Here is a 21,700-nt window from a genome sequence, read left to right on the forward strand (position 1 = left end):
GGGGCAAAGTTCTGGCCTAGCTCCCTTGACGCATCCGTGCTCTTTGCTGCCTCTCTGATGACTAACTGTCACCTCAGAATTCTGTGGAGCAGTTCTCTCTTGAAAAACAGCCGCTCGCGCCCTTTGCCGAACAGCCTTTTAGGACGTGTAGTCTTTTTACCCTCTCCTGAGATGGCCGACGCACTGTGCGTAATTGCGCATGCGCAGCGAAACAAAATGGCCACTACCACTCCTGCTCGATTACGCGGAGCAATTCCCCGCTCTAGAGGCAAGGTAGGGGGGACCATAGGGGCCTCCGCTACAGTAAGTTTCAATTATTTATTTCAGAACTGAACGGTGTTAACATATATTTAAGTTGCAACAAAGCCCAAAGATTAAGCTTTACAACATGTTCATTTTTCTAGTGAAGCGAAAGCTTGCAAGACCTTCTCCCTCATTTTATCAGCTGTTTTATAATGTTTCATACGTGTAATAGATTTTCAAATTTAAAGCCTCATATCTTTCTCCTAAAAGAACAAAGGGCTAATTCTCTGGAACATACAGTGCATGGCTGATGGCTCGTGGTGTTGTATGAATGTTGTAGCGATTCCAAAGTTGCAGTTGCATCTGAGTTGAATTCCAAGGCATTTCTTGGAAATGTTTGCCATCATACAGGCCAACCTATGAAACCCCTTTCCAGGGAGATTCAATAGGAACATGTGGGAAATTATTCCATCTTCCTTTTTCTTGCATTGTTGCATCAAGTTTTTTTTTGGGGGGGGGGGGGGGGGAGGTCGAAAGTAGAACAAATGATCAATTTTTCAGTCAATTATGAGGGAGCCTCTCAAAAATTGCCATGTTTATTCTGCACTTATATTTATCTGGAATTGAAAAACTACGGTGATTAGAGATCTGCAGTGTGCGGCCGCCCCCTATCATAACACAGAGGGCAAATGGTTGCATATGTTTTTTATGTTTTAAAATGTAGGCCAGGGGTAGCTAACTCCTATCCGCAAGGGCTACCAACAGGTCAGATATCCCTACTTCAACACAGGGGGCTCAATCAGTGGATCAGTCTTCGACTGAGCCACCTGTGCTGAAGCAGGAATATCCTGAAAACCTGACCTGTTGATTGCCCCTAATTCCATACCCTCCAGCTGTACGTATTTAGCAGGTACACTACATGTTTTTGTTTCCGTAGAGCCAACTATACCTATTAAAAAGAAAATGTTTGTGTGTGTTAAGCTGCATAGGTTAGGGCAGGGGTGCAGGGTGCGAGATTTTCAAGGGGGGACGCGGCGGTTGCAGAGGCCATGCGCTCTTCCCCCAGGCTGTTAAATTAAATTCCGGGAGATTTCGAGAGGCCTCTAACTTCCCTTACCTTGTCTCCGGCGATATGTCACCATGGCAACGCGGCATCAAATGACGCCCGAGACAAGGTAAGATGGGGGGCGCTAGCAGGCAGAGGGGCACAGGAGGTTTGTGCACAAAGTTTGTGCTCCCCTGGGTTAGGGGACTTGCACAGCAATTGTTTGAAAGTACAGCTCAACCCCGGTATAACGCGATCCGTAACAACGCGGATCCGCTTATAACGCGATGCAAGCGTGGCTCCCAATTTTCATATTTATGAATACTTTACAACACGATTATTGGTATCTTATATACTTTATTGTACAATGCATACAATTGTACATTATTTCTAACGCGATCCGCTTATAGTGAGGTATGATTCGCGTTATAAGGGGGTTGAGCTGTACCTCAATCCAGCATGAGGAGAGGAACTACAGTGATGCATATGTATGTGTGCAAAATGTCAGCGGGTCTGAAATCCTCATCCTAACGAGTTATGTGATGGCCATATATTTATACGTTAACGGTTATCTAATTCGTGCCCCTCCCCTGATTCAGGCCCAATTTAGATGATCCTCTGTTGAACGAGAGGACAAAGGAAAAGGGGAAATAGTAAGAGTGCGGTGTCGAAATGATGAAGTACCGATAGAGCTGACATCGTTTGTGACTCACAAAGATCTCCAATATGTCCCTTTAGTTCTCTGGAGCTTTTTCCTGTGGCAGAGCATTGTAAAACTCTCCAGCAAGATAGTGGGTGAATGGTGCACTGACGCTGACTGCATACAGGCATACCCCAGTTTAAGGACACTCACTTTAAGTACACTCGCGAGTAAGGACATATCGCCTAATAAGCAAACGGCAGCTCGCGCATGCGCCTGTCAGCACGCCCTGAACAGCAATACCGGCTCCCTACCTGTACTGAAGCTGTGCGCAAGCGGGGAGACTATAGAGACTGTTACACATGCGTTATTTACACCAGTTATGCACGTACAGTATATGACGATTGCAGTACAGTACATGCATCGATAAGGGGGGAAAAGGGAGTGCTTCACTTTAAGTACGTTTTCGCTTTACATCCATGCTCCGGTCCCATTGCATATGTTAATGCTGGGTATGCCTGTATACTGCTACGACGTTTTAACCTTTCGAAGTAGAGAGACACATCTCAAGCCAACTTGATTCAGGGGACTGCAATATTATAGAAAAATATATATTTTTTGGAAACAGGAAAACTGAAATCTTCTGTAGACAGCGCCTACTGTTTTGTTGTTGTTGTTGAATGCACCAGATTTAATGTCTGTTTTTCTGTTCTCTTTTTAATTGCAGATTGATTTGGAGCCAGAAGGAAGGGTATACGTAGTCATAGATCTTTCTGGGTCCTCGGGAGAAGGTAAAATCTTTCAATATTTAGTCCTTTTATTACAGATGTTACCCATTGGAAGCCTGTATACTGTGGATCTTTGCTTTTCTACTTTTCACTTACAAACATATGTGCTGCAATATGACAGAGAGAAAATCGCTGATTGAAACTAATTGGCCCCCATGAGCTTGGCTCATCTGTTCTCACGGAAGGATTTTGTATTGAGGGATTCAACACCAAGTGCCATGGAGTTAATGGACCATAGGATTAAATGCCAGTGGGGAGTCGTTGTCAGCACCTGTTCACCCTACATCAGTTTGTATATGGCACAGGCTATTTAGTTAATGAATAGATTTATAATAAAGTCTTGGTTATAGAAACATCCTTTATTATATTTTATTTGCAAGAAAGATTATGGTGCTGTATTAAGCTGGGTCCATAGAGGGGGAAGCCACGCTGAGCCGTACGGACACTCCGCGCTGAGCCCCGTCATCCTCAATGAGGATGTCTTTAGAGGGGGCTTCCGCGAGCGTCTGCAGGCGTGCTGAGGCGCAGGGATTTTCAGCCGACAGCTGAAACGGTTTCTCAGCGCGCTGTCGGCTGAAAACACCCAATCAGCGCAAAGCAGCGTCATGACGTCAATGCCGTGACGTTGACGTCGGCAATTCGCGGTCTATTGACCCAGCGACGTAACTGCCCCGCCTCCCCCCGTCTCCCGATCGCGCACGCTGGCTCGCCTGCCAGTCCATGGAATCGCTCCTGACCGAGCAGGCGAGGAGCGCGGTTGGACCCCTCTATGGCCTCAGCCTTAGAAGAAGCAAATATGTGGTTGCTGGCCTCACGAGGTGGTAGAAACAAGACTAGGAAACAAGTTAAAGTTAAGCCTTTGGGGTGGGATTTATCTCATAAAAAATGTTACGGCGACTTTAAACTTACTTTTAAGAAGGCGTTAAAAGGATCCACTAATAAGGAGTGAAATGCAGATGAGTAAACTTGGAGTAGAAGAACATTTGAGGCCCCTGCTGTATGTGACCTTGGGTTATTCGCCCAATCAAACTGACCAACATCTGCAACCTCTTGTCAGGGAGATGTGGTCGTAAGATATGGGTGATCTCTTCATCTTCCATGGACTTGCGTTGGGATGAGGGGACTGCTTTTAATGGAGAAATGAAAAAAATCATATACTTTTTCAACAAATGATGGGGGTGACTGCCACATGATTAATTAGAGCTGGTAGTGTGCAACAAAATATCTTTTTAACTGGTCACTCAAAATGACATTTTTAGCTTCTTAGGACAGGGGTTAATGTGGCCTGAGGCTGCGGCCCCGCTGCCTGCGCTGCACTCGCGCCAGCGAGGCTGGCGACGCGTGCAGCCGAATTCCCCAGTCTGCAGAGTGCTGCAGGGGAAAGACAGGGGGGGAGCGGGTGGGGCGCGGCTGTGACATCAATGGCAGGTTCGCCCTCATTGGCTGAACCACTGGGGGTGTGGCCTAGTGCTCAGTCACGACTCCCGATCTCAATTTTGTTGGGAGCAGGAGTTTCTGTCGGCGCAGCGCAGCCCCCTCCCTCGCATTGGGCCAGGCCCCATTGTGGGCGGCTCTTGTCCCTGCCGCGTCCGCCACAGCGGGCACTGCAGTAGCCACCGGGGTCCTGGCCTAAAGGCACACTGCAGCTTCCACTAGCAGTGTTATACAAACATAAAGTGTTAGAACGACTCTAGACTCGCAGGAAAAGTCTGCGACATACAGTCTTTGCCTGTAGAAATGTAAGCTGTTCTCAATCCGTTCCTTTAATTTCTACTTTTTTTTCTGGTTGGAAATTAACTTAACCTGCCTAGTATTTTAGCTGTACGATGCCAGAGCCTTTCCAGAGCATGTGGACGACTGCACTGAAAGCATCATGTCCTGGTAGCTTCAAACTTAAACATGTGGTTTAATTGTTGGTTTCAGCTGCCTGAGTTTATTTTATTTAATTACATCATCACTCAGCTGAAAACAATTCTGGGATGAAAGACAGTTTTTTTGTGAAGAGGAGAGGCCATGTGGTTGGAGCACTGACCTCTGATTTGGGTGAAACCAAATTAGGACAAAGTGTGTGCTCTTTGTACCCTTGGGCCAAACACCCCATCTCACGGTGCCTTGGGCATTAATAAATAGCATGTGAGCTCATTGGGTGGGTTATTCATTGCATTTTCTGCCCAATTAATTCACAGTGCTCCACATAATTGCAGAATATTGTGATACCACGAAGATTCATTTGAGGCTTCCATCCACCTTGTTTCATTACAAAGACTTCCCTCCTGCCAGTATTTGTCACTTTCTTGCCCAATGCTGTCTGTGACTTTTCGACCCCTATTTCATATTATGAGAAGCTGCTGAAGCATAGTTAAAGATGATGTCCATTCGCTTGAATAGAAGTTAACTTCCTTATACCTGTATTGGGGAAGTTTTCCAAATAACAATGAAGACGATGAGTGCCAATGTTCATGGCAATTTGCTCTGCTGTCCATTTTAGCCACTTTAAACCACGATGATGAATAATTACGACTGTCTCTAGAGATAGCCGTGTTAGGACTTTCTGTGGTTTCTTCTTAACTGTCCTAGAAAACCACAGGCCTCAAACCTGGCTCGTTTCCAGCTTGCTTCTTCTATTCTACAAATAAGAGTCTCCCACTTATACTGTAGCTGTGAGATGCAGCCTCACTGCCTCAAAGCTTCAAAAATCAGATGCAAAATCAGTGGTGTATATGTCCCAGATCATGTGCTTCTCTCCACGACCAGTCCAACGTGGAAAGGGCAAGTGAACCTTAACTTAATTTGACATTTTAATGAGATATTTTCTATACAAATGCTAGAATTTACATTCATAGTTTAAATACATTTATAATTATAATATATAATCACTTTTATGAAGAAAAGGGGGGAGGGCGGTGGAAATGGCAACAAATGTATTATTTTAGCCAAGTAACTATATTAATCAGTTGAATATTTTTTATTTTTTTTATTTTCTTAAAGTATTCACCTAAGTATATTACATTGGAAAGAAAATCTAAATGAAACTGACACAATGTTGGTTATAAAATCCACATATACTTCTAAAAAGTCGAAGATATGAAAGCCTAAAACAAGCTAAAAACAGGCACAGCATTTAAAATATTCAACTTCAGACCAAAAATGACTTTATATCACGATGTAGAGTAGACCTTTCAATATTTTACTAAGACGTTGCGTACACATTTCTAACAATGTGTTCCCTGGTACCTTTTCTTTTTAATTATTAGATGGATTGTTCTTGTTGTAACTGAAATTATGTTACCGTGTCATATTGATTATTTTGCAAGGAAGCATATACACCAAACCGGCTTGTTCTTTCTGTGTTTATTTGCACTAATTTGATTTATTTCTTCTGATATAAACTGCACTATCTACAATTACATTATAGTTTTAAAGCTTGTAAAGCCTATGTCATTTCTTTGTCAATTGTATTTTCTTTTTTTATAATATATTAGAAACTGTTAGAAGTATTCTTTGACAATTAAGTACATTTTCTTTTCTGCTGGGACTCTAATTTTCTGGCTTGGTTTAAAGCCAAAGTTCCTTCAATTTGGACCAGTCATCAACTGGAGACGCATTTAGTCCAATTAATTTGAATGAAGCTAAACTCTTCTTTAGTATAGGGTAAGACGGGTTCACACTTAATTTAATTTTGACCTTTCGCACATTATCCCAGGATAACAACATAGTAGTTATGTCAATTATTGAAGGTATCTGATTTCCTTTTTCTAAATACATACGTCACCTAAATGTAATCAATTAACAACAGTTGTACAAATTCTACACTTCACTTCCTTAGATACCATTGTGTGTATATTATATGTACTGTATATGTAGTAGAAAGTAACTGGTACTCAAAGGGTTTACTAAATAAAAAATAAAGGTTTATTGAAGGCAGATCAACATTTTGATCCAGCAGCAGGACTCTTTATCAAGATACTGTTGCCTTCGAAAACACTCCTCTTCTCTCTCAACTTCTCTCTCAGCTACATATCGATATCGTCCTCTATCAGGAAGAGTAAGGTGCCTCTTCTACATCAATTCATTTCCTAAATACATGTTTGATGTCACGTTAAAATGATTGTGTCCAAAGACTAATCGTCATTATCACCTGTGAACCACAATACTTTTTTTTTTTATGAGCCACTTTATATTTGTTTATCAGCCACGTTTATTGTCCTGAATTTTATCATACCGTCAACAGTCCATTTGTAATTATACAACAAAAATACGGGGTGTGATGGATTTGTGGGGCAGATTGTGCTGGTTACAGTAATGATCTGGATTATAAAAGTTTGTAACTCAGCCAGTTATTGTCATAGATCATATTTAAGATGCCTTAGACCATTTGAACCACACCTAGCTCTTTGTAGCTTCATAAACCTGACTTGGCTTAATCCCAGGCACTTAATGGAACATCTGGCAAGCACCATGTTTTCCGAGTAGGCGAAGATCAATGACCGTTGTCTGACAGGTTTTTGATCATTTGAAAAAATATGTTCATTATACTTGGTTATATGGGATTAAGGTTGCCACCTGGCTTCAAATCACTCAGGTACATCCAGGCCACTTTCTAAAAGCAGATCTTACAGAAGTTATCTCTGTCGTCCTCTGTATTAAGAAGGCATCCACATTCAATCCAGGTTTTACATTTCCCCACTTGATTTAGAACCTGGAGTAGTTACGCTTGTCTAGAGCTGTGTGTGATCTGGTCATAACGTTTAGGGAGACCTGATGAAAGTTTTATGGGTTTTATGACTTGGGAATAAATATGTTGCTGTGAGTCTCAAATACAAAAAATGTGTACCATGGTCATTCAACTTAAAGTGCATGTGTAATGCGGCACTAATGGGGCACACAAACTTCAAAATATTGATGTGATCACGGAATACTAGTAAAACATCTGTTTTTTCTAAATACAGTGGGTGTCTTTTATAAAAGACATTGCCAAAAAGGTGTTCATTAATTTACAATGAAGTATAAAACTGGGTTAAAAAACCCCAGAAAAGTAGAGCAAGTAATGTTAACAAAATGTCATAATTATAATATAATAGCATGTTCTTGTATAGCGCTGCTACTTATACGCAGCGCTTTGCAGAGACATTTTGCAGGCACAGGTCCCTGCCCCGTGGAACTTACAATCTATGTTTTTGATGCCTGAGGCACAGGGAGATAAAGTGACTTGCCCAAGGTCACAAGGAGCCGACACCGGGAATTGAACCAGGCTCCCCTGCAACAATCTCAGTGTCAATCGTGTCTTTACTCACTGAGCCGCTCCTTCTCCCTACTGATTATCTACTATGAAAAATCTAATCAGCGCTACCTTTCAAACTAACATCTTTTTGACTGTATTGATATCTGATAGTCACTGTAACACACAATATCACAAGTGGAGCCCACAGATGGACGACGCGAAGTCGGTGTGCGCCAGAGACTCACTTGCGGTATCCAATTCTTCCGTGGGTTCAACAAACGGCCCGGTCGTCTGAATAAGATTTAGCTCATTATGGGTGACTTTTGATTTAAAATTTTATACGAGTTCAATAATCCCCGAGATTTTATATTGTTTTACTACAGTACATAAAAAAGAGTTATCGCGCTACAGAGCATGCGCTCTTATTTGTGTTTATATTTTAGAATTTTAAATATAATTATATATATATATATATATATATATATATATAATATATATATTTAAAAAAACAACAACAAAAAAACATACATTACCAGAAACTGGCAAAAAGGAGACAGCACTCAGGCAGGTAAATTCAGTAAGTGTATTAAAACACAAAGCACAGGACTGCTGTGCTTTGTGTTTTAATACACTTACTGAATTTACCTGCCTGAGTGCTGTCTCCTTTTTGCCAGTTTCTGGTAATAAAGGAAAAAAGAATAGTTGCGCCAACCGTTTTAAGGTAAATGGTAAAATTCAGTCCCACACAAAATAGAGTCCTGCTGCCAGAGTTTCTTAGAGGTGATTCACCAACCTCTATAGGTAACAGTGATAAAGGAGAAAAGGGGATCCTCCGGCGCGAGATTCCACTTGTGACTCCGGGACACATGCAATAAAAAAGAAGGAACCACAATCAGGGGTGGTTAAGGCAGTGATTATATAAGGTAGATCTTTAAAGAAATACACTTACATTAATCAGTAGTCCTCCAGTGTGGATGTGGGAGACTTCCTGATGGTACAAACAGCCAACAATATATGGCAATGAGAAGAAATGCATCCAGACTCCACAAGCCGTCCTCCAGAATCCCTGGCTGTCGGTGTGGGTTCTGCTCCAGCAATCGGGAGGGTTTCCTGCAGAGATGTGTCAGCAACGGGGGGTCTTCTGGCACTCGTGCACAGACCAGGTTTCTCCCTATTGCTGTTCTCCCTGCCGCAGCTCCCGCTTCCACTTCCCGCGCATGCGCATGCGCGTCAGTCGCAGTGCTGCCAGTGTCACGGAAGAAGCTATTTTGCAAAACGCATCTGACGAACTTTGGGCATCACAGGCCACCGTACTGAGGATTTAGAGCTTCATCCGGCTTGCAGGCAGCACTGCGACTGACAGCAATATGGAGAAACCTGGTCTGTGCACGAGTGCCAGAAGACCCCCCGTTGCTGACACATCTCTACAGGAAACCCTCCTGATTGCTGGAACAGAACCCACACTGACAGCCAGGGATTCTGCAGGACGACTTGTGGAGTCTGGATGCACTTCTTCTCATTGCCATATATTGTTGGCTGTTTGTACCATCAGGAAGTCTCCCACATCCACACTGGAGGACTACTGATTAATGTAAGTGTATTTCTTTAAAGATCTACCTTATATAATCACTGCCTTAACCACCCCTGATTGGGGTTCCTTCTTTTTTATTGCATGTGTCCCGGAGTCACAAGTGGAATCTCGTGCCGGAGGATCCCCTTTTTTCCTTTGTTTCTGGTAATGTATGTTTTTGTTATCTGTTTTTGTTATCTTTATGGAATATGCACCAGCCTATTCAGGATACTATACTGGAGTGCCTGTGAATTTTTTTTCAACTATACAGGCATACCCCGCTTTAAGGACACTCACTTTAAGTACACTCGCGAGTAAGTACATATTGCCCAATAGTCAAACGGCAGCTCACGCATGCGCCTGTCAGCACGTCCTGAACAGCAAAGTTGAACTCCCTACCTGCACCGAAGCTGTGCACAAGCAGGGAGACTATAGAGCCTGTTACAAATGCGTTATTTACATCAGTTATGCACGTATATAATGATGATTGCAGTGCAGTACATGCATCGAAAAGTGGAAAAAAGGGAATGTTTCACTTTAAGTACATTTTCACTTTACATACATGCTCCGGTCCCATTGCGTACGTTAATGCGGGGTATGCCTGTATATATATATATATATATATATATATATATATATAGAGAGAGAGAGAGAGAGAGAGAGAGAGAGAGAGAGAGAGAGAGAGAGAGAGAGAGAGAGAGGATTGACCTAGGCGCAAATATGCAGGGAAAGAGAAAAAGAAAGGAACATCATAGGGCAATATATCTAAAAATCCAGATAATATAATGGTAAGATATGCTCTTACACTATTGGAGCAAATAATAGCCTTTAATCCACTTAGGGACTCACGAACTCAGCTCCTGAAGCTTGTCCTTTTTCTGTATCTGGCCTCTGGGTCTTTGGGATTGTTATTCACATGAAGCAGCAACAGCAATCACGGTGTATCTGTAGCACAGATTGTACATTCTGTGAGTTAAATATAGAGAGTATTAGCGAGTCTCTCACACTCGTGATTAGAAAACGCCGGTTACCAGCCCTCCTCACTCCGGCGGTTACTTCCGCATCACGTGGCCTGGCTCGGCTCTCGCGAGATTTTAGTCTCTGCTGTTTTGAAAATGCACCGCCTCGGCTCCGTTCGGATCAGTCTCTCGGCGTGTCTCTCACTGCACCTACAACGCTTGCCCTACGCGTTTCTCCAGCTCGGCTTCGTCAAAGACCCAGAGGCCAGATACAGAAAAAGGACAAGCTTCAGGAGCTGAGTTCGTGAGTCCCTAAGTGGATTAAAGGCTATTATTTGCTCCAATAGTGTAAGTGCATATCTTACCATTATATTATCTGGATTTTTAGATATATTGCCCTATGATGTTCCTTTCTTTTTCTCTTTCCCTGCATATTTGCGCCTAGGTCAATCTTCTCTATACGTTCCAGGCGGCAATTGTGGAGCCGCAGACCTATGTGGCTGCAGTTTGTACCTCTTTTAAATTGACTGATTTGGCTATAAGTGCGGTTTATATATTTTTACTGCGCTAACATATTGTTGAGATTTGCGCTGGTTGTATCTTGTTTTGTATATATATATATATATATATCTTATACTATATTAGTGAAAGCACTGTATGCCTGCCTGCCTGCCTGCCTGCCTGCCTGGATGTCCGGTGTCCCTAGGGGAAATCTCATTGGTCCCTTGGTCCGCCCCCGCACACCTCTCATTGGCCTGAGGCGGAGTGACGGGCCAAAGGACACACAGGGACACACACACACACAGGGACACACACACAGGGACACACACACACAGGGACACACACACAGGGACACACACACACAGGGACACACACACACAGGGACACACACACACAGGGACACACACACACAGGGACACACACTCTCCCCCGTCAGTTGGACCGCAGCTCACCTTCCACACACCCCCCTCCTCTCCCGGTGCCCCTCACTCTCTCCCCCCTCCCCACCTCACCCAAATCCCCACGCTCCGCAACATCCCCAGCCGCACCATCACCCTCACCGTGCGCCGTGGAGGAAGCGCGGCCCTGCTGCTCAGCAGCAAACTCCAGGCTCCTCCCCCATCGCGGCGCGGCCCTCCTGCTCTCCCCCTCACGTGCGCCGCTACCGGAGAGGGGAAGCGCGGCCCGGGCCTCCTGCTCTCCCCCTCACGTGCGCCGCTACCGGAGAGGGGAAGCGGCGCGGGACTCCCCATCACGTGCGCCGCTACCGAAGAGGGGAAGCGGCGCGGGACTCCCCATCACGTGCGCCGCTACCGGAGAGGGGAAGCGCGGCGCGGGACTCCCCATCACGTGCGCCGCTACCGGAGAGGGGAAGCGCGGCGCGGGACTCCCCATCACGTGCGCCGCTACCGGAGAGGGGAAGCGCGGCGCGGGACTCCCCATCACGTGCACCGCTACCGGAGAGGGGAAGCGCGGCGCGGGACTCCCCATCACGTGCGCCGCTACCGGAGAGGGGAAGCGCGACGCGGGACTCCTGCCACTCTTGCCCCCCCCCCAGCTTCCCGAACTCACCTCCTGCCCCAGCCAGATGCCACGGGGTCAAGGTAAGTCACACACCATCTCCCACCCACGCACTGTCACCCAGTCACCCACACACTCACCCACCCAGTCACTTTCACCCACCCACCCACCCAGTCACCCACCCACCCACTCACTCAGTCACCCACTCAGTCACTCACTCAGTCACCCACCCACTCAGTAACCCACCCACCCACTCACTTAGTCACCCAAAAACTCACTTAGTCACCCACCCACTCACTCAGTCACCCACTCACTCACTCAGTCACCCACTCACTCACTCAGTCACCCACCCACTCACTTAGTCACCCACCCACTCACTCAGTCACCCACCCACCCACTCAGTCACCCACCCACCCACCCAGTCACCCACTCAGTCACCCACCCACCCACTCAGTCACCGACTCACTCAGTCACCCACCCACTCAGTCACCCACCCACTCAGTCAGTCAGTCACCCACCCACTCAGTCAGTCACCCACTCAGTCAGTCAGTCACCCACCCACTCAGTCAGTCACCCACCCACTCAATCACCCACTCACTCAGTCACCCAGTCACCCACCCATTCAGTCACCCAGTCACCCATTCAGTCAGTCACCCAGTCACCCACCCATTCAGTCAGTCAGTCACCCACTCACCCACTCAGTCACCCACCCACTCAGTCACCCACCCACTCAGTCACCCACTCACTCAGTCACCCACCCACTCAGTCACCCACCCACCCAGTCACCCACCCACCCACTCAGTCAGTCACCCACCCACCCACCCACTCAGTCAGTCACCCACCCACTCAGTCAGTCAGTCACCCACCCAGTCAGTCACCCACCCACTCAGTCACCCACCCACTCAGTCACCCATTCAGTCAGTCACCCAGTCACCCACCCATTCAGTCAGTCAGTCACCCACTCACCCACCCAGTCAGTCACCCACCCAGTCAGTCACCCACTCACCCACCCAGTCAGTCACCCACTCACCCACCCAGTCAGTCACCCACTCACCCACCCAGTCAGTCACCCACTCACCCACCCAGTCAGTCACCCACTCACCCAGTCAGTCACCCACTCACCCACCCAGTCAGTCTCCCACTCACCCACCCAGTCAGTCTCCCACTCACCCACCCAGTCAGTCTCCCACTCACCCACCCAGTCAGTCACCCACCGACCCAACTCACCCACCCAACCACCGACCCAAAGTCACCCACCGACCCAAAGTCACCCACCCACCGACCCAAAGTCAAACCGACCCAAAGTCACCCACCCACCGACCCAAAGTCACCCACCCACCGACCCAAAGTCACACACCCACCGACCCAAAGTCACCCACCCACCGACCCAAAGTCACCCACCCACCGACCCAAGTCACCCACCCACCGACCCAAAGTCACCCACCCACCGACCCAAAGTCAAACCGACCCAAAGTCACCCACCCACTCAGTCACCCACCCACTCAGTCAAGTGTCACCCACCCACCCAGTCACCCACACACTCAGTCAACTCAGTCACCCACCTAGCTGTCAAGGGGGGGTGGGGTAGCCTAACCCTGTCGTACGCCCCACCAAAATTACATCCCGGGCAACGCCGGGTCTCTCAGCTAGTATATATATATATATATATATATATATATATATATATATATATAGTGACAGCCTTTGCAAAACTTCTCTTTAAGAGCTATTTTTTATTTAATCAATCCTATAGGGCTCACTAACATGATTAGGTGGACATCTGCATTGAATCGTAATACATTTTCACTGGTATTTTCTTTTTGATATATTTTTCAATAGCTAAATGATGGGCTACAAGTTTTTTAATCTGATGGCGACACATATTACCGGCATTACAAAACGATTATCCAATTCTGGTAATAACCCCTCAACAAAACATGAATAAATGGGTCCTGTGTGGCCTCACTCATGTTGGACTAAAATAAGAATTCTAATCTACAATAGCACCTTCAATGATAAGATATGGTTATGTTTGGATTTCTTCTGCAAAACGGAATCATTAAAGCAGATGTGCTTACAAAGGAGGGACGATCTGCTTTTAACTGAAACTGCAATAATTAGAATTTCAATAGCCGTTACCAGACAGCTTGCAGTATTAGATACTCTTTGATGTTCTAACATTATGTTGGCTGTGCACATTTTATTAATCACTTTCAAGTGCTTCAAGCTTTTACTGATAAAACACAGAAATATATTGTATTTCACAAAGAGTGTTAATGATTTTTAGCACTGAATTTGACTACTACTTATAGCTAGTGAATAATGGAGGGATTTCATTGAACTATTCATTTTCAGTCCAGCTGTGTCTTTCAGATTTTGTAAGTGCCAAAAATTGACCATTATTTACTGTTCAGTCCACATTCGCTCAATTATTTCTTACAGTTTCACATACTACAATTACTTTGTTGCAATCCTCCTTATAAGTCCTCCTGAATATCTTCTTAAGTCCGTTCTAATTTATATATATATATATAGAGGTATCAGTACCGTGTTAGCCGAGCTTCAATAATCAAAAAATAAATAGATGATACCGTTGTGTGGCTAACTAAACTAAATAAAAGCATTTCGTTAGCCACAGAACGGTATAATCTATTTATTTTTTGATTTTATATATATATATATATATATATATATATATATATATATACACATACATACACACATACACACATACACACATACACACACACACACATATATATATATATATATATATATATATATATATATATATATATATATATATATATATATATATATATATATACAAATATAACTGTATGCTCATCTGCATGTCTTAGGCAGGTCTGCAACCCCGCCTTTCCCCATTATCACCCAGCAGATGAGCATACAGTTATATTTGCATATTTGCTTTCCTGTGGAGGGTTTTTGTCACTTTTTTTACTCACCATAACTTAACTCAGTATTATGGTTTTATATATATATATATATATATATATATATATATATATATAAAAATAAAAATAAACAGATGGCACACACATATGTGGTAAAAAGGTGCTTGTCCCATACAGGTAATGTATAGATAGGTTCCTTACCGAGTAGATCCAGGATCCCAAGATCACGAGGCAAGAAGGAGACAGCACACTCAAAGGTACAAAAAGCAGCGTGTATTCAGTAGAAAAACCGGCACATAAACCCGACGTTTCGGTCCTTGACACAGGACCTTTCTCAAGGGAGTGCTTCTTGCCTCGTGATCTTGGGATCCTGGATCTACTCGGTAAGGAACCTATCTATATATATATATATATATATATATAGGACAAACAAGGAAAGAAGCAGCACCTGCTCAGGGTAAGTGTAGGTAAGTCTAAAAATATATATTACAGCGTCAGTGAACTCAAATAAATCTGAATGAAAGTGGACTATACTAATTATGTAAATAAATTGTGTAAGGGCAAATTACCTAACTAGATGCCTGTATAGCAATTACAAAAAGAAGCATGAATATAGTAAAACAAGTACAATATCATACAATCAATATGAATATATATATATATAAACAATTAAATAATGAAACTGAAAATACAAAAATATATATGATAAAAAACAAAAAAGCAAAAAAAAGGATAAAAACCAGTCCTCAAATGTATAGTCCAATGGTATAAATGGATGCTGATGCAAGGGGTCTCCGGCTGCTCTCAAAAGGACTACCCACGTCCATAGGGAATCTGCAGAGAAGAGAGAGGAGAGAGCGCACGCCCCAGTTTTACACTATGGGGCGTGCGCTCTCTCCTCTCTCTTCTCTCTCTCTCTCTCTCTCTCTCTCTCTATATATATATATATATATATATATATATATATATATATATATATATATATATATACACACACACACAGTTAAGGTTATGGTGGGTAAAAAAAAGTGACAAAAACCCTCCACAGTAAAGCATATAGCAAATGGAAATATTACTGTATGCTCATTTGCATGTCTTAGACAGGTCTGCAACCCCGACTTTCACCATTATCACCCAGCAGACAGCACTTCCACTGCAGCAAGGGATTCTGGGAAATGACATGCAAATGAGCACACAGTGCCACCTTTTGTCTCAAGCTCACATTACATGTTGTTCAAAATTCCGTGGAGCCCTGTTCTTTACACCTTTCATTGTAAGCTGGATCATCACAGAGAATCCTGAACCAGGAGCACCGGTAGTTGTATTCTTTTATTTTCTATGTGGTGTGCAGCAGTTTCCCTGTTTTACAGTATCTACGGGATTGCCACCTTCTATTGAAGGCTAAACCCGAGACTTTTCCGGTTGCTGCTACCTCTGCCCAGAGATTTTCCAGGTAAACCCGTAGTCCGGAGACACTTGTCTGAAATCCGTAGTCTCCGGGTCAAACCCGGAGTGTTGGCAACCTTGATTATCCAACATCAAATGATGAGAGCTAAACACCTATGCTGAAGAAAATCAAGCAAAAATGAACTCATTTAAAGATGGAAGCTTCTAGAGATCAGGAAGAATAAATAATACTAATGAAAAAAAGAATTTCTGCTCCACATGCTGTTTCAGGGCTATTACAGTATGTTATGCTGGGATGTTCTGGGGAGAAAGAAGGTGGCTCTACAGTGGTCCTGGCAAAAAAAGAAAGTGTTAGTAATGCAAAGGTACAAAGATCAACGCTTCAGTGCTAGTGTGGACCTTTGTCAAGATAGTATATTGTCCGAAGCATTTACATTGTGAGTAGCCGATAATGCCCATTGAAATTAGTGGGGGGAGGGGGAAGCTATCTTTTATCAGTGTAACTATGATTTCACTCATTTTAAACTAGAACGAGCTGAGAAAGATAAAGAAACGGTAGAAAAAGAAGTGAATGGACAAGTCATCATTTTAAATGATGTATCATTTGGGCTGAAAAGAAAAATAATCATATTTTTCACTTATTGACATCAATACTAAAACAAGCACATCTTAAATCACGGACTCTATATGATTACTTAACGTATTATCTCATATTAGTTTTAATTTTTGATTAATAAGTATTTCGTTTGTTTTTTTTAGCCAATTGTACACTGGCTCTATTAGTGGTTTCTTGTCCTCTCTGGTGTAATTGCCACAATATATTAATCACATGATACAAATAAGAGTTATTAGTATCTCCCTCTTGGGCTGTTTTTTTATTTTTTTTTTGCTTGATTAGTCATTACAATTTAACATTGTATATTTGTTTTTAACACATTCATGCAGCATTAATGACACTGGTATGTTTACTGTGTCAAATAAATCAGATAGGTAGTGAATTTATTGTACAAATCCCTCAATTTAACAAATTAACCAATCACTGGTATGATTTTGCATGGGTTTTAGGTGGAACTGCACCTTTAAACCCAACTTAACCTGATTTTTCTTTCTGTTGAGTTTACACTTTGTAATAATATTTTGTTTAAAGCAACAGTCCAAGCTGCTTTTAAAATTATTATATATTTTTTTTAAATGTCCCCCTTTAATATGAGCATCAATACAATCCACATGATAAGTAATTAGCTAAGCTGCCGATCGATCTGTTCTCCTGTGATCAATCGGTGAAGATTAGACTCGGGGGGTTCACTAAATGACTGTCAATACAGGAGAGGACCCAAGATACAAAGTTCTGTGGGGGAGATCATGTGACCAGGCAGTCATTAGATACAATTGGTGCACTGCTAGAGAGAGGGCAGGGCTCAAAAAGGGGTGTGCCAGAGCCTGTTTCAGAAGAGGAAGGGGATGTGATTTTGTAAATGGTTGCTATAGAAACAAAAAAGGCTTGTTACATTATAATACGTAAAAAATGTCATCCAGAGTTGTTGCTACAACTATTTTCTCATAGTAGAGAACTAATTTATTTAAAAAAAACACGTAGGACAGTGGTGGGATTCAGCTGGTTCGCACCGGTTCATGCGAACCTGTACCTCGAATTTCCCAAGTTCGCCGAACCGGTGCTTAATTCTGTCCCTATGGTTGCCTGGTGTCCGGTATTAAGTCTCTAGAATCGTGGGATTTCCCCCGAGAAGGGAGAGAGCAGGGCTGTTGCTCGTGTCTCCTGCCTGTCTGTGTCCTGCCTGCCTATGTCCTGTGTATCCTGCCTGCCTGTGTCCTGTGTGTCCTGCCTGTCTCTGTGTGTCCTGCCTGCCTGTGTCCTGTGTCTCCTGCCTTCCTGCGTCCTGTGTGTTCTGTGTCTTCTGTCTGCCTGTGTCCTGTGTCCCCTGTCTGCCTGTGTCTCCTGTCTGCCTGTGTCCTGTGTTCTGCTTGCCTGTGTCCTGTGTCCTGTGTTTCCTGTCTGTGTCCTGCCTTTGTCCTTCCTGTGTCCTGTGTGTCCTTTCTGTGTCCAGCCTCTGCCTCTGTCCTGCCTGTGTCCTGCCTGTCTGTGTCCGTCCTGCTTGTATCCTGCATGCCTGTGTCCTGTGTCCTGCCTCTGCCTCTGTCATGGCTGTGTCCTGTGTGTCCTGCTTGCCAGGGTCCTGTCTGCCTGTGTCCTGCCTGCCTGTGTCCTGCCTCTGCCTCTGTCCTGCCTGTGTCCTGTGTGTCCTGTCTGCCTGTGTCCTGTGTGTCCTGCCTCTGTCATGCATGTGTCCTGTGTGTCCTGCCTCTGCCTTTGTCCCGCCTGTGTCCGGTGTTTCCTGTCTGTGTCCTGCCTGCCTGTGTGTCCTGTCTCTGCCTCTGTCCTGTCTGTGTTATGTCTCTGCCTCTGTCCTGCTTGTGTCCTGTCTGTGTCCTGCTTCTTCCTCTGTCCTGTCTATGTCCTATTTGTATTTGTTCTGGTGTGTGTGTGTGTGTGTGTGTGTGTGTGTGTGTGTGTGTGTGTGTGTGTGTGTGTGTGTGTGTGTGTGTGTGTGTGTGTGGCTATCCAGTGGAGATGAGAATGACGGGAGGGGGATGAGAGAGGATGAAGGGATAGGGGGTGACAGAGGATGAAGGGAGGTGGTGAGAGAGAATGAAGAGAGGGGGTGAGAGGATGAAGGGAGGGGATGAGAGAGGATGAAGGGAGGGGGTGAGAGAAGATGAAGGGAGGGGGTGAGAGAGAATGAAGAGAGGGGGTGAGAGGATGAAGGGAGGGGGTGAGAGAGAATGAAGAGAGGGGGTGAGAGGATGAAGGGAGGGGGTGAGAGGATGAAGGGAGGGGGTGAGAGAGGATGAAGGGAGGGAGGTGAGAGAGGATGAAGGGAGGGGGGTGAGAGAGGATGAAGGGAGGGGGGTGAGGATGAAGGGGGGTGAGAGGATGAATGGAGGGGGGTGGGAGATGGGGAGGGGGTGAGAAAGGAGGGGGTGAGACAGGAAGGGGCTGAGAGAGGAGGGGGGTGAGGGTGAGAGGATAAGGGGAGAGAGAGAGGATGAAAAGGGGTGCAATAATCTTGGAATTTTTCTGAGCTTGGACTGGGTTAGGTTCCGGTGCCCCGGGTTTGGATCCCCTGGGTTCTGTTCAGGTTCTCTGTGTTTGGGCAGTAAGGTGAGAGAGAACTGCTAAAATTTCTGATGTACTGGATATTGCTTGGACTGCAGCTTTAAGCAAGGTGGTTTGCAAATAGCAACGTACTGTATGAAGTGTAATGGCTTTGAAATTGGGTGGCTGTGAATTTCTTTAGAAAAGATGTAGGTGTTGTGACATTTGGCAAACTACCAGTTACTGTTTAAGGTAAAACCCTGTACCACATTTAGTAATTGTGGTATGTAATTACTTTAATATATGCAGTAAGAGACATATACATGGATGTGTGTGTGTGTGTGTGTGTGTGTGTGTGTGTGTGTGTGTGTGTGTGTGTGTGTGTGTGTGTGTGTGTGTGTGTGTGTGTGTGTGTGTGTGCGTGCGTGCGTGCGTGCGTGCGTGCGTGTGTATATACAGTGTTCGACAAATCCATTAAAATACAGGCCCGTGACGACTGGATTTGACCCCGTGGCGACCTCCTCATGGCCGACACCAAGCAGGGCGGTACTAGGTGGCGAGTAGATTTTTTGGTTCGGCGAGTAGATTTTTGGGTGATTTGTCAACCACTGTGTATATATATATATATATATCAGACAAGATACAAACAGTGCACCTTAAAACAAACTAAAAATTCTAATTGAAATACCACACACAGAGAGAGGTGTAAATCCTTACTGTTACATTTCCCTACACAACCTGCTGCCAATTAGGTCCACGGCTCCACATGTGGCGTTATAGAAAATGTCAGAAGAATGACCTTGGCGCAGACATGTGGGGAAAAGAAAAGAGAAACAATCATAGGGTAGTATATCCAAATAAGGATATCCAAGAAATGGTAAGATATGCACTTACAGTTAGGTCGATAAATATATGCCTTTAGTCCACTTAGGGGACAGGGAACACAGCTTGGGGTTCTTGTCTCATCCAAAAGAAGATCTCCCACACTCTCTGGTAGCTGCAGCAACAGGATCCCCTGGTCATTTGTAATTAACCTAGATAGACAGCTTCCATCTCAGAGATGGTTCCCGTTTAGGGGACAAGGCAAGGAGAAAAAGGCTATACTGTATAGTGCAAAATCGTTTAACAACAATACTTATAAAATACCTTACAGGTAATGCACTCACACTTTGTAAGTGGGAAATGCACAGTTGAGAGTATTGAACTGGGTCTCTCACACTCAGTACTACACTGAATCCAGCACCGGCGTTCACCCGCGATCACTTCCGCATTACGTGGTCATCGCGTCATCACGTTGTCTCGCGGGATCCCGGCTCTACTGCAGACTCCGGCTCCGTGGTGGAAATTCAGTCTCTCACTGAATCTTTCACTGCTAGAGTACACCCTACGCGTTTCTCCAATGTGGCTTTGTCAGGGGAGAGTGACATTTTTTTGGGGGGCGAGTGGGTTTTGGCCCAGTTTGTCGGGCGCTATATATATATATATATATATATATATGCTTGAACAATTTATTACACTAATAAAATCAATTGTGGTTCAACCTAATCATCCTTTTGACTGGCTGTGGATTGGAGAGAGTGATCTGAGTGCTACAGCCACGATCCCACCCACAGCGGAGCCTGGGACTGCGCTGGGTGTGTATTGATCTCACTTCCGGGTCATTGGCAAAGCGGAAGACGCACAACGCGAACTGCACGCGGAGAGACAGTGAGGAGTATGTTCAGCCGAGCTGGGGACTGCCTGAGTATTATACTCAAATCTGCGAGCTATCAGCCGTTGTGAGTTGAACCACAATTGATTTTATTAGTGTAATAAATTATTCAAGCAATATTACACCAGGAGAGCGCGCCTCTCTTTTCCGTTCCCTTTTATATTTTACAGATTATCTCTGGGATCAGTTTCCCTTGTTGGGGAAGGCTGCCAGGAACTCCCAAATCTCCACTTTGGATCATTGATTTTTTATTTCTTGCTTGGACTTTATACAAGGACTGAGTATATTTTATTGTGTTTAGTTATTTTTCTATTTACAGGAGCAGTATAGGTTCCTTCTGTTAATATTTTAGTCATCAGAGTAATTTTTATTAGATTTTGTTCATTCTAGCGCTGTTTTATATTTTTTGTGTATATATATATGATGAGACCCATTAAGGTCGAAACAGCTGTCTGTGGGTGGGTTTTCTGGGTATGCACCTTAACCCTGGCTGTGCTCAAAGCTGTGACCATGCAGCAAGCTTAAGCCTATAGGGAACCATGTTAAAAATGGTTTTTGAAGC

At 44.4% G+C, this 21,700-nt stretch overlaps 1 protein-coding gene across 1 annotated transcript in view; it reads left to right on the forward strand.

The window, feature by feature from the left end:
- PRKCE (protein kinase C epsilon) overlaps positions 1-21,700 on the forward strand; it is a 518,187-nt gene that overhangs the window by 154,905 nt on the left and 341,582 nt on the right. Inside the window, exon 2 of the mRNA XM_075595803.1 lies at positions 2,656-2,719. Within this exon, the coding sequence (XP_075451918.1) occupies positions 2,656-2,719 (64 nt within the window). The remainder of the gene's footprint in view (positions 1-2,655; positions 2,720-21,700) is intronic.

The sequence above is a fragment of the Ascaphus truei genome, chromosome 4 (genome assembly GCF_040206685.1).
Source record: "Ascaphus truei isolate aAscTru1 chromosome 4, aAscTru1.hap1, whole genome shotgun sequence".
Taxonomy (NCBI): domain Eukaryota; kingdom Metazoa; phylum Chordata; class Amphibia; order Anura; family Ascaphidae; genus Ascaphus; species Ascaphus truei.